This window comes from Prunus dulcis, chromosome 4 (assembly GCF_902201215.1).
Source record: "Prunus dulcis chromosome 4, ALMONDv2, whole genome shotgun sequence".
Classification (NCBI taxonomy): Eukaryota; Viridiplantae; Streptophyta; class Magnoliopsida; order Rosales; family Rosaceae; genus Prunus; species Prunus dulcis.
The window spans coordinates 7,680,345-7,692,397 of NC_047653.1; the positions used below are offsets into that span (position 1 = coordinate 7,680,345).

A 12,053-nucleotide genomic window follows, 5' to 3' on the forward strand; every position below is an offset into this window, starting at 1 on the left:
CATGGTGGCAAAAACGGAAAACATAAAATGATGATTTCATTAACTTTTTCTTTAGGTGGATAGGAAGAGCAATTTTTGGGTTGAAAAAGAACCATCCATCACAAATTTTACTTTAATTTTTTATCTGAACACGTTGAGGTTCAAGTAGCTCGAAATAAACATATAAACTTTATTCATACAGATAAGTAGTATTTCAATAACTGTGGCCTACTCTATGTTCAATTCTCTTCTTCAAATGTTGGGATTGATTTTTAATGATTGAAAAAAGAGCTAGTTCAAACAACACTTCTCTACTGTTCTTGTCTTGTGTTTCTTGATCATGAAGCTAACTTTGGCTTGTGCTCTGGCCTGTGAGTAATATCAAAGTCCACATGAACAAAAGCTCTTTCAACCTCAGGAAGGACTTCAAGCTTCTCTTGAAGTGTTTCTCCAATGTTATGTGCATGACTAAGAGACATGTCCCCAGGCAAGACTATGTCAACTTCCACAAAATAGTTGCAACCAAAAGTATAGGCTCTCACTGTCTCAATGTGCTGGATCTCCTTGTCATGGTTCCAAATCAGATATGTCAACTTTGCCAGGTACTCTGCTGGTGCTGTCTTCCCAATCAGTGACCACACATTTTCCATCACTGTTTTTGCCCAATTTCCCATTGTATACAAAGCAATCTGCAGGCATTGTATTTCAAATATCAATTACACTTGTTGCCATAATTTGGCCAATTTGGTCCCCGTGTTTTAATATGTTAATGTCAAATTAGGCAAAGGGGACAAGGACCAAATTTGTCAAATTCAAAACGCAGAGACCAAAATGGTGTTGTAACAAAATTAGGTGTTAAATAATATCTTGGACTTACAATGATAGCTCCAACAGGGTCAATCCACCAGTAAAACCTGATTGCTAAAACTGCTGATGCAAGACCAATCCCATTAGTGATGACATCAAATAGATGATCTTGAGCATATGCTCGAACAATTTCGTTTTTGAATCTGCGACAATACGCCATCAGCACAAACTTCACCACTGTGGCAGACACCATGATCCCTATCATCCATTTTTCTTTCACTGGGTCCCTATCAGGTTGAGCCTACATGGAAAGAAATTCATAAGGACCTATTTACATTTTTGGTGTTCAAAATTTCACTCAATAAGAAAAACTTGATGCTGCAAATCATATTGATCTATAGGAGATGAGTTGGAAATGCAGATATAATTATATATATTGAGTCACTGACTGTGTTCAAGACTTTCTTGCTCTATTATCAACTGATGAACTCTTACATACCTTTGTGAGAAGTTGCCGTCCCGATTCGAACAAGATTTGTAATCCAAGAGTTGCCATTACTGATGCAAAAACAACAATTCCCTGCAATGCATTTGAGATTTAGTATATGAATCATGGAGAAAATTGCAAGTGAAATGTTCTCGTACTGTACAAAAATTCCCTGCAAACTTTGGAACCAATTTCTTGACAAATTTGGTCTCATGTTCCCATATTGAAATGTTGCTCCTAGAAAGATATTGGTTTAATAAGCTTGAAATCTTTTCCTGTGTGCATATTTTTGTCTTATGTCTCCTCAAATTATTGGATATGCTTACCACAGGCTGCATCCGATTCTTGCCAATCGGATACCGGTATTGATTTGGTTTTCTCATTGCATTGGATGTAAACCAAAGAATGAACCCTGACAAGAGGTCTAACAGAGAATCCAATGTTGAAGCTATTACTGCTAATGATCTGCTCTCAAATGAAGCATACACTTTTGCCAGGAAAAGCACCAAATTAGCCACATTGGATGCATATATTGCTATCCTTTCATTTCTTGCAAGCTGGTTCACCTCATCCTGAAATGAAGAGTTTGTATGCAAATTGCAATAATTAAGAAAAATTCAAGATTTGAATTAGTGGAGATCATTTTATAGCTGCAAATTACCACTAATCTAAGGCAAATTAACAGCAAACCTCTGTTAAACTTCCAGGCCAAAACCCCGTTTCCGAAAATAAGTCCAACTCATTGAACCCTTTGAGAAGTTTATTCTGCCTCTTGTAATATTCTGCAATTTTTCTTTGCCTCCCTGTCAAAGCAATAGAGAGAATTTCAATGTTAATATAAGTTTTAAGACAAATATAATTTGTCTTTGTCAATGACATCTATTAAATTGACATAAAGTGTATGAAAGTACTGCATAAAGAGAAGGAAATAAGATAAGAGCTTTTACTTAATGACTCAACAAAAGAGCCAAAGCCAAAATAAGAATCCTTGTTTCTGTCTGGAAGCTTGAAGCCATCCATATTGAGCCTCCATGCTGCCTCAGTTGGCATTGTCACAGCCTCTCCTGTCACATCCGGCGACAGAAGCTCAGTCCGGTAATCCAAAGAATCTGTTCGAAGATCTGTCACCATTTTTCTCAGCAGAAAGAATTTGCTAGGAAGGCAAGCATTTGCAGCTCAATATATAAAGCAAACATAGGCAGATATACAAAGTGCACTATACCATAATGTCCATTAACCCAAGTAAAGAAAGAATCTGATAGAAACTTGAAATTAATATTATAATCAGTAGATAAGCATGGACAATGCCGGTCTGATATAACACGCATTCTTTAAAATTTATATTTTAGTAGCAGTTTTCAGAAACTGAGGAAGATTTTTGAGTATGTTTGCCTATTGGAGCATAAGAGCTGACTTTTGTGCAACGAATATACTATATGTGTGTGGATGGAATTAGTTCATACCACGCAGATTAAATTATAATAATTTTAGTGTGCATCCATTAGATGTGCCTGCTTGCCATATTTCCTGGAAGGAGACACAACGCGCTCTAACAAATCACAGTTTGACATTTAATCAAAACACAAAAAGAAATATTTTTTACACGCATGTCAAACTGTAAGTGACAAGAATTTAGGAGTTTCTATTTCCAAAAAAGGCGCCATATTGAAAAGAAAAAAACACTGAAGACTATATTGGGCTAGAAAAGCTTTACACGTTTTGGTACCAATGAATGACCTGGTTACATACTGGACCAGCTTTATTGGGCTTAGTTGAATGGTTTTTGAAATTGGGCAATCTTGGAGTCTGAAAAAAGTCCAGCTATTGATCATGCTTGCATGGGCTAAACAATTTGAAATAGTGAGTCGTGCAAATGAGAGAATTTGAATAAATACGTACACTGATGCATAAGTGTGGAAGGGTCGTAGGATTATGCCAATATTAAATGTTCATTTTCCATATATTTTTCTTATTAATTGTGATTGTATTTGATTTGATTATAATTTCTTTTACATGGATTTTCGAAAATGTTAACATTTTCAATTTGACGAACACCCCGAATTCCTCATGAGAGAAAATCTCACAAGAATCAACAAAAACTAATTGCATGTTTTTTTAATGATCAACTAATTTATAAGTAATTATGGAACATAGACACATGGGAACTCATAGCAAATCCCACACACATTCAACAACCAATGTATGTTGTATGAGTTAAGAGATTACAAATTATTTATGAGTTAAGAGATTACAAATTATTTGTATGTAGGTTTTATAGTGATTCTAAGCCCATTTAGCATTTGATGCATGTTAAAGACAACCATGCCACATGTTTATAAATGATAGCAAAGTAGAATACATGTGGCTCTCACAATGGAACCCATACCCATTCAACTTCCAATGCATGTTGCATCAGTTAAGTGATTACAAACCATTTGTACATAATTTTTATAGTGATTTCACACGTATTTAACGATTGATACATATTAAAGACAGTCGTGTCACATGTTTATAAATGATAACAAATTAGAATACATGTGGCTCTCACAATAGAACCCACACACATTCAGCAATCAATGCATTTTGTATCAGTTAAGTGGTTACGAACTATTTGTACATAGGTTTTACAATGATTCCACATGTATTGATCAGTTGATGCATGTTAAAGACAATTGTGTCACATGTTTATAAGTGGTAACAAAGCAGAATATATGTGACTCTTACAACACATCCCAAATGCATTTAAAAATGAACAAGATATTAATTAAGTGATTAAGAACCATTTGTACATAGTTTTCAAAGTAATTACACACATCTAACGATTGATGCATGCTAAAAATAGTCGTGTCACATGTCTATAAGCGGTAACAAAGTAGAATACATGTGGCTCTCACAATAAAAAGAAAGAGAAAAACAAAAACAAAAACAAAGGAAAAAAGGAATTTTTTTTTTTTTTTTAGTCTGAAAAAAAAAACAATTAAAAACACGAAAAAACAAAGAACCCAGACCCCCATTCAGATAGATACAGAGGGATTCAGTATTTCTCTATTCGCGTATTGCAGAGAAATTGAGTAAAACCTAATTTTCTGTCTCTAGGAGCTGTTCAAGGTCTAGGATTTCCTCATCAACCACCTCAAAGATGGTAAGTACTCTAATTTCGAGCTTTATTTTCAATTTCTGTTTATGTCATTGTTTTTGTTGGATTATATATTTGAGACTTTCGGTTTCATGTATAGATACTGTTTCTGATCAGCCTCTCGTTTTGCTACTTGTACTTTAATCTTAAACTTTACTGTTTCACTTTTTTCTTTTTCATGGTTTGTTCTGAATGTAACTAGTTCTGCAAATTCTAGCAACACTTCTCTGCCGCTATCATGTCGAAGTTTCAATTTTTAGTGGCTATAATGTTGTTATTGTTTGTTGAACGCTCTGCTTGGCAGCTGAGAAAGCTGAGGAAAAGGAAATAAAGCGATGTGTATTTTGAATTTGAGAACGTATACTAGTGAATGAATTTTATTTTCTCTTCCGTGTAAAGCTCAGTTTAGCAGAGGCTGTTGGTTTCTCAGGTTTTGAAGCAAATTGATGCAAAATAAATTTTGTTGCCATGGATAACCTTTTCTAATGTGAAATTAAAGACTATTCTCTTATATTTTAGATTTTCTTGACGGAAATATAACCTTTATGATTAGCAACCCACAACTGATATGCATGCATAATTTTGCTTTGTTCGCTCTTTCTCCCTCATGGTCTCACCTGCTTCACCTTTTCGTTTTGACAGCACAAATTGGGTAGAGGCCACCGGGAAAAGCTCCAGCAGTTCATAACAATAACTGGAGCGAGGTAATTGATAATCATATGTAAATTTTCTGTAGTCTGTCTTAAGAAAGGAGTTTTTGGAGAATATTATGCTTCTTTGAGTTTGGCTTTATTGTAAACAAATATGGGCGTAGCTTAATGATTTATTCCTGTGTCACAAGCTTGTTGTAATATTGTGAAAAACAGGTTGTGTGAGAGGTGATAAGTGTTTTTATGTCTGAATCCTGCTGTAACATGAAATGCATTAACCACAGTGATGATAGTATCACAATATAAGAATCTTATAAGCATGCCTAGGTTCATCGGTCTTTATTAAAACCCATTTAGATGGTGAAGTTTTGCTAGCTTACATCTGTCATGCATTGATATTTAAAGCACCCATTTGAATCAGTTGATGTTAGGTGTTTAGTTGTTGACCATGAAGGGTCACATGTAACTTCAATATCAATTTTTCCTTTCTGAGGGACACATGTGCGTTTGTACTGTGCTAGAGTTGGTTGAGTTGAGCAGTTGTAATGGTCTACTTGTTTATGTATCTTTTGAACTTGAGCTGGAAAAAGTGTGTGTGCACACACATTCCTGATTTGTATTAGATTGGTGGAGTTCTTCCATACCTTTTTTCTTTCTTCCTCTTCTTGAGTAGCTTCAGTTTGATTCTTGGAATAGTTGAAAAGTCTAACTTCCCATCATATTCAGTGAAAAAGTTGCTCTGCAGGCTTTGAAGTCGAGTGATTGGCATCTTGAAGGAGCATTTGATGTATTCTACAGTCAGCCCCAGTTGCAAACAAATACTGATTCTAGACATTTGGAGGAATTATACAATAGATATAAAGGCAAGCTCTTCCTTTCCGCTCATTCTTGTCCTCAATCTAGACCTTTTGCACTTTTTTATATCGCATTCATAGGAAATGGAATAGACGGAGATGTAAGTCAGTACATAAATCCACAACCATCAAGTGTCAGTCTAAAATTGTATCAAGTTTGTAATAGACGAATACTTGAATCCTAATAATTTAGTAGTGAGCATGATGGATTTTTCACTGGGATTAAAATATAAATGCTAGATAATAAAAAGTTTGATGGAGTTGGTTTTTGTAAAGCTTTGTCATCAACTTTGTGTTACTCGAACATATATTGGCGAATAAAAATAATCCATCAAATGTTTTCTTTCTTTGTCCTTTTTTTTTTTTTTTTTGGGTGTGATTTTTAAAACTAAATTTATATGGTTTGCAGAATTCCCCTTTTACTGATGAAATATAATTTTTCTCAGATCCATGTGCTGACATGATACTTGCTGATGGTATCAGCATCCTTTGCAACGATCTTCAGGTAACTGATTGGTACAGATAGTAACTCTCAATTACTGGACTGTAACATTGTTGTTTGTTTCTTATGATTCTTTTCTTTCTTAATTTTTCCCCTCATTTTTTGACTAACAAGTAAGCCTCCATAATTTGACAGGTGGATCCTCAAGATATAGTCATGGTACGTATATATGAATGCATAAATCTTTTCAGATCAAGATGTGCATGCTTACCAAGTTCCTTCCAAGTGTAGCCAAATCATTTTTGCAGCAATATTAAAATTCAATCCATAAAGTTCTGCCCTTTGAACTTAACAACCATTATGTTTGAAAGTTCATCAGAATTTCAGGGAACTTTTTAGTAAGATTGCAGAAGATACGGTAGTTTTCTAAGTGGGGCTTATTGCATTTATGGAACAGGCTAAAATAAGATTTCTGGGGTGTTAAATGTTACATTTTCAGGATTGGAGACTACCATAGGACACATGCTAAAATTTAGGGGCATTGGTGAAATAACCTTGAACTACATAAAAGAAATGGATATGCAGGAAATGAAGACTCAAATATATGTTTGCGATTTGCTTGGTGAACTTTTGCTTTTAGTTTGCCTACATTTGTCAACTTTTGCTTATGATTTGGCTGGTTATTTTTGGCACGATGGGCTGTTGATGCAGTTAGTTGTCTCCTGGCACATGAAGGCAGCCACCATGTGTGAATTTTCCAAGCAGGAGTTCATAGATGGATTAGAAACACTGGGGTAAGTACAAAAGGTTTCTGATATGTATTTTATTCTTCTAAGCTCAAATTACAGCAGGTATTTAGTCCATAACTACTATTTGAGGAATTCAGTAAACATATAAGTTTACATTTTCTGATGGCAGGATAGATTCTCTGGAGAAATTCCGTGAAAAGATACCATTTATGCGATCTGAGCTGAAAGATGAACGTATGTAATTATAGTGTTTTCAAAAATTGATCTGTATATCATGTTTGCCTTTTGTGGATACTTATAATGTTAATATATTTGTTGAAATAGCTTGACCCTTCTTTAAAGATGTTGTTTTCATTTGACTTTTGTGAGAGGTATGGTACCTTTGTTCTCCATTGCTGAAGTGATCTTCTTTTGATTTTCCAGAAAAGTTTCGTGAGATATATAATTTTGCTTTTGGCTGGGCCAAAGAAAAGGTATGTGTTTTTCGTGCATGCAGATTTTGACTTGTTCTATTTCTGGACTATGCTTATCTCGCAAATTTGATAGGTAAAACTAGGAAGAATCCTTTGATATTCTTGATGGGTGCAAATTTAGAATGGAAACATGTGGACCTGAATGTGCATTAAAACAGACAATTGGGTTAAGCCGCAGTGGTTGAGCGGTAACCTTTCCCCTTCCACCCCAATTGTTCGAACTAGCATGAGTTATTGAAATCTTGTGATACCCATTTACTGTACAGTCCCCCTCCCCTTCCTGCCTAATACCTATTGGCAAAATAAAAATAAAAATTGTGCATTAAAATATAATTAAAATGTATTCAGCTACAGCTTTTGAAATAGTCTGTGTGATGCATCTTTCATAGTTTGAATTATAGATAACATGCTTGAATGTCAACTGGTATCTTCATGTTGTTGTTCAGTACCTTGAACAATTTCAACAATAAGATTTTTGTTGTTAAAGGTATCTCAGATAAATTCTGGTTTTGATCTATAAATATGTGTGTGTGATACATATATATGTTGCTTCATTTTCATTTCAGGGTCAGAAATCTTTGGCATTGGATACTGCAATTGGAATGTGGCAATTACTGTTTGCTGAAAAGCAGTGGCCGTTTGTTGATCATTGGTGTCAGTTCTTACAGGTAATTTATGGGATTGAGTATTTGTTGAAAGTAGCAGCTACACTGTGCTGCAATAGTCATTTATATTACTTATCATAATCATTGTGAACTTCTTTTCCCCCTTGAACGTCATGAATGTTTGATATGAATAAATATCTCTAAAATTGGAGGCTTCATACATTTACCTTCAGCCCTACGTCATTTTCTTACTAAACACTATACATCTGTTATATCTTAGAAAGTATGTGTCCCTTGAAATAGCATGGATATCCCAAAGTGATTGTGAGAAATATTAAGTTTCTTCTTATGGCACCAAGGAAAAATGTAGGAGTTATGTTTTTTGCTGCCACACTCCATGCATAACTTTCTTCTCTTTAGTTTTATTATATTCTTGACGTGCATCTGTTAATAATTTTTTCTTCATCCACTCACTTCAGGCTCGGCATAACAAGGCAATTTCAAGGGACACATGGTCTCAACTATTAGAGTTTGCAAGGGTAAGATATCAAGCATCAAAGTGTCACCAAATTTTTTTTTTAAAAAACAAACAATAAGGGAAAAGGAACACAAGTATGTATTCTTATGAGCATGATTTATATCCGGTTGCCTTGTCCTTCATGCTAATCTGAATTCTGAACAAGGCTACTCCTTTTTTCTTCTGTTTTTGTTTTTCTTTGGTTAACTTTAAACTTTGTGTTTGTAGGCTGTGGATTCATCACTCACAAATTATGACGCCGAAGGTGCCTGGCCCTATCTTATTGATGAATTTGTCGAGTACCTGAAGGAGAATGGTGTAATCCAAAAAAGCTAGTTGCCTGAACGGAGCCAAAACCAATCAGGACTGCTTGAGTGGTGAATTAGGAGTTTCTTCTCATTTTCATTACTGTGATTGAATTGTGCTGCCCTGTGATTGAATTTGGTTTGTCTGCAAAATAAGACAACCAAAAGAGAGAGATGACTTGGAAACCAATTGAGAATCTTATTATTACATACATTTTACAGTCAATTAGATTGGTGATGTGGTATTGTATGTGCATTGTCTGTCTAGTACAATATATTTTTTTTCTTTTTCTTTTGATAAATATCTAGTACAATATTTGAGATGAGCCAAGTTTTTAGTTTCATTGATACTGAAGATGTCAAATGTGTAAATTAGTGTTGGTAATTCCAAATTGATTTGCACGTTGAAATTTCATCAAATTATTTTAAAGCACCCAAACAAATACCAATGTCGTCGATATTGACCACTAAATATTGGGTCTGAAGTTTAACCTTTTTTAAACGCGGGGGAAATGGGATTGAAGGCAATTTATCCTCAGCATCTTATTTTAGAAATACTTGATGCTGTTTAACACATGCACAAACGATTTCGATTTTATGTTGTTACTTCTAATGAGTCATTCAGTCACGGTTGTACAAGCCGGCTTATGAGCTCTTAGTCACACTTATCTTGTAATGTGAATTCCCTTTTGACACAAACAATATTGGGACACTTTTGGGAGAAGAACTCACATTTAACAGGGATAATACTGTGGCGGTATCCCAAGTTTATCACGTATTGCCTGTCGGAAAGTTAAAACACATGGAAATGGATGAATGATTGGCTCAGGATAACGTCACAATGGTATCCCTAGTATATGCAAGTTTTTCTCTACTCTTGGAGGTGAATCAAACATACGACCTGAAGGGAATGGAAATGCTCTTAACCATTAAAGCTAAATGCATGTGCAGTAACTCGAATTCTTCAATATTAGAAGCCATGGTAATGAGAATTCGAAATTAAATCGGCATCAGGTTTAAGTTTAATTTAAGAGTTGCACATTGAATTAATTGATGAAATAAGAGCACACAAAATCTTCAAGATAAAGTACTTTTATTGAATGTTGGTAAGATGATGATTAATTTGATTAACAATTCATCCAGCAAATGCAATCAGGGTAACAATGGCCTCCCTGGTATGATTCCTGCTGGCAGGCCAACTCGCAGTCTACCCATGAAGTGCACACAGGTAATGACTCGCATGGTTTGGTACAAGTTTTAACTCTGCCAACCACACCCCTCTCCTCTGTAATTATAATTGCAAAAATTGGTCAGTTCAAAAATTAATAAATAATTAATAGCAATTAAATTAATTAATGCATGGGCATTGTTAAAGAGGATCATAAGCTATATAGGGTTTTCTAAATTTTCTTGATACAAGTGGAATTTATATCAACAAAAAAGTTTGACCCTAAAAAAAAAAATCAACAAATAGAGGCAGAGACTCACGAGAAGCCAAGAGAATGCATAGTAAGAACACAAGGATGAGAGATTTGCTAGACATTTTTCTTCAATTCACTCTTTTAGCCCTTCAAGATTTTACTTGATGAGATGGCTTTCTTCTTTTACTGGGAAAAAAAAACGTAATCATATCTTTCCACCAACCATTATTCTTAAACTACCCTTCAGTTATTAATTCGAGCAAATTTTTTTTGGTTTTTCTCATAATTAAAACAGACAATTATATTTCCTAAAAAAACCTAAATTGAACAATAAAAATAATTCCTAAATAACGCTAAGTTTAATGACTTTCTTCCACTTACTTGTTCTTCCTTTCTGTGCTAGCGTCTCCCTTCTCTCCTCACCACACCCCCCCCCCCCCCCCCAAAAAAAAATCCTTCTTGTCTCTTCAATCCAAAAATTCCTCCCTCATTCATTAATATTGGGGAGATATATTTTCTTTATGTCTTATTCTTTTGATCCCTTGTAAATTGATTTTTCTTCTGTGTTTTGTCACTATAGAGTGAATTTTGTGTGTGTGTGTGTGTTGATTTAACTGTAGAATTTTTTTTTTTTTTAAGGGGTTGGGTTCGTTTAATTTGAGTTTGATTATAGGTTTAAATGATGCAACATCGAACATTAGGGATTGCCAAGAACTGTTAAATCACATGGGAAATAGAAGAAATACTTTTTGATTAGGGAAAGATATGGCTTGATGAATATTGAGTTTTTAAGGATTTTTTTTATTTTTATGAAATTGAAATTGGGTTTTGATTTGAGATATTTAGTTATATACATATTCTTAACTGACCCTACACTATTTAATTTTCATAATTTAAAATTTTAAAATAAAAATAAAAAAGATAGCTGACCCTATTGAATTTATTTTTGATTATTAAATTACTTTAATGCTCTATTGGGTTAGGCTTGTTTTAAGAAATTGATGGCAATTTTGTAATTTATAGGAAGTTCGAAGCTTCTTTGTTATATTGTAAATGAGCTTTAGGTGTGTTCCTAAAGTCCATTTCATGTGACCTCTTTTTGCTCTCCTCCTCCCCCATGCCTCTATTTCGCCCCTTGCCTCTCATTCCTTTGTTTCTCGTCCGCTCTTTCCCTCCCTCCTTGAGTTTTCTTCCTCACCCTTTTCTTTTGCTGTGACTTTGACTTTTTAATTATTTATTTTGTAGGGGCTGTGTCACATCCCGGGATCGGCTCCTCAATAACACGATATTGTCCGCTTTGGGCCCCCCTCTCTACCCTCACGGTTTTGTTTATGAGAACTCACGAGCAACTTCTCAATGAGTCACCCATCCTGGGATTGCTCTAGTCCCAACTCGCTTAACTTCCGAGTTCCCATGACTCCGAAGCCAATGAGCTCCCAAAAGGCCTCATGCTAGATGTAGGTGGGCATGCACATATAAGGCACATCACTCCCTCTCCATTGGTCGACGTGGGATATTACAGGCTGTGTGGTTGGGTGTGGGTGGTTTCGTTGTTTCGCTATTTGGTGTCTCTAGTAGATCTATTTTGAATCTATTTTTGTCCGGGGGTTGCCATTGTGTTTCGGTGG

General features: G+C 35.0%; 2 protein-coding genes across 2 annotated transcripts; one reads left to right on the top strand and one right to left on the bottom strand.

Annotated features, from left to right (window-relative positions):
- Positions 1-317: 317 nt before the first annotated feature.
- Positions 318-2,404, bottom strand: LOC117625228 (metal tolerance protein 10-like). The gene is made up of 6 exons (XM_034356833.1): positions 2,221-2,404; positions 1,964-2,076; positions 1,600-1,845; positions 1,286-1,366; positions 857-1,087; positions 318-668 (listed from the first exon to the last, which is right to left on the bottom strand). Exons 1-6 carry the CDS (start codon positions 2,402-2,404, stop codon positions 318-320), a joined length of 1,206 nt encoding a protein of 401 aa, XP_034212724.1.
- A 1,801-nt stretch (positions 2,405-4,205) lies between these two features.
- Positions 4,206-9,327, top strand: LOC117626174 (DCN1-like protein 2). Its single transcript, XM_034357825.1, has 11 exons — positions 4,206-4,415; positions 5,052-5,113; positions 5,786-5,922; positions 6,360-6,418; positions 6,551-6,574; positions 7,067-7,149; positions 7,274-7,338; positions 7,528-7,577; positions 8,144-8,245; positions 8,662-8,721; positions 8,928-9,327. Exons 1-11 carry the CDS (start codon positions 4,413-4,415, stop codon positions 9,033-9,035), a joined length of 753 nt encoding a protein of 250 aa, XP_034213716.1. The 5' UTR covers positions 4,206-4,412; the 3' UTR covers positions 9,036-9,327.
- The last annotated feature ends 2,726 nt before the right edge of the window (positions 9,328-12,053 follow it).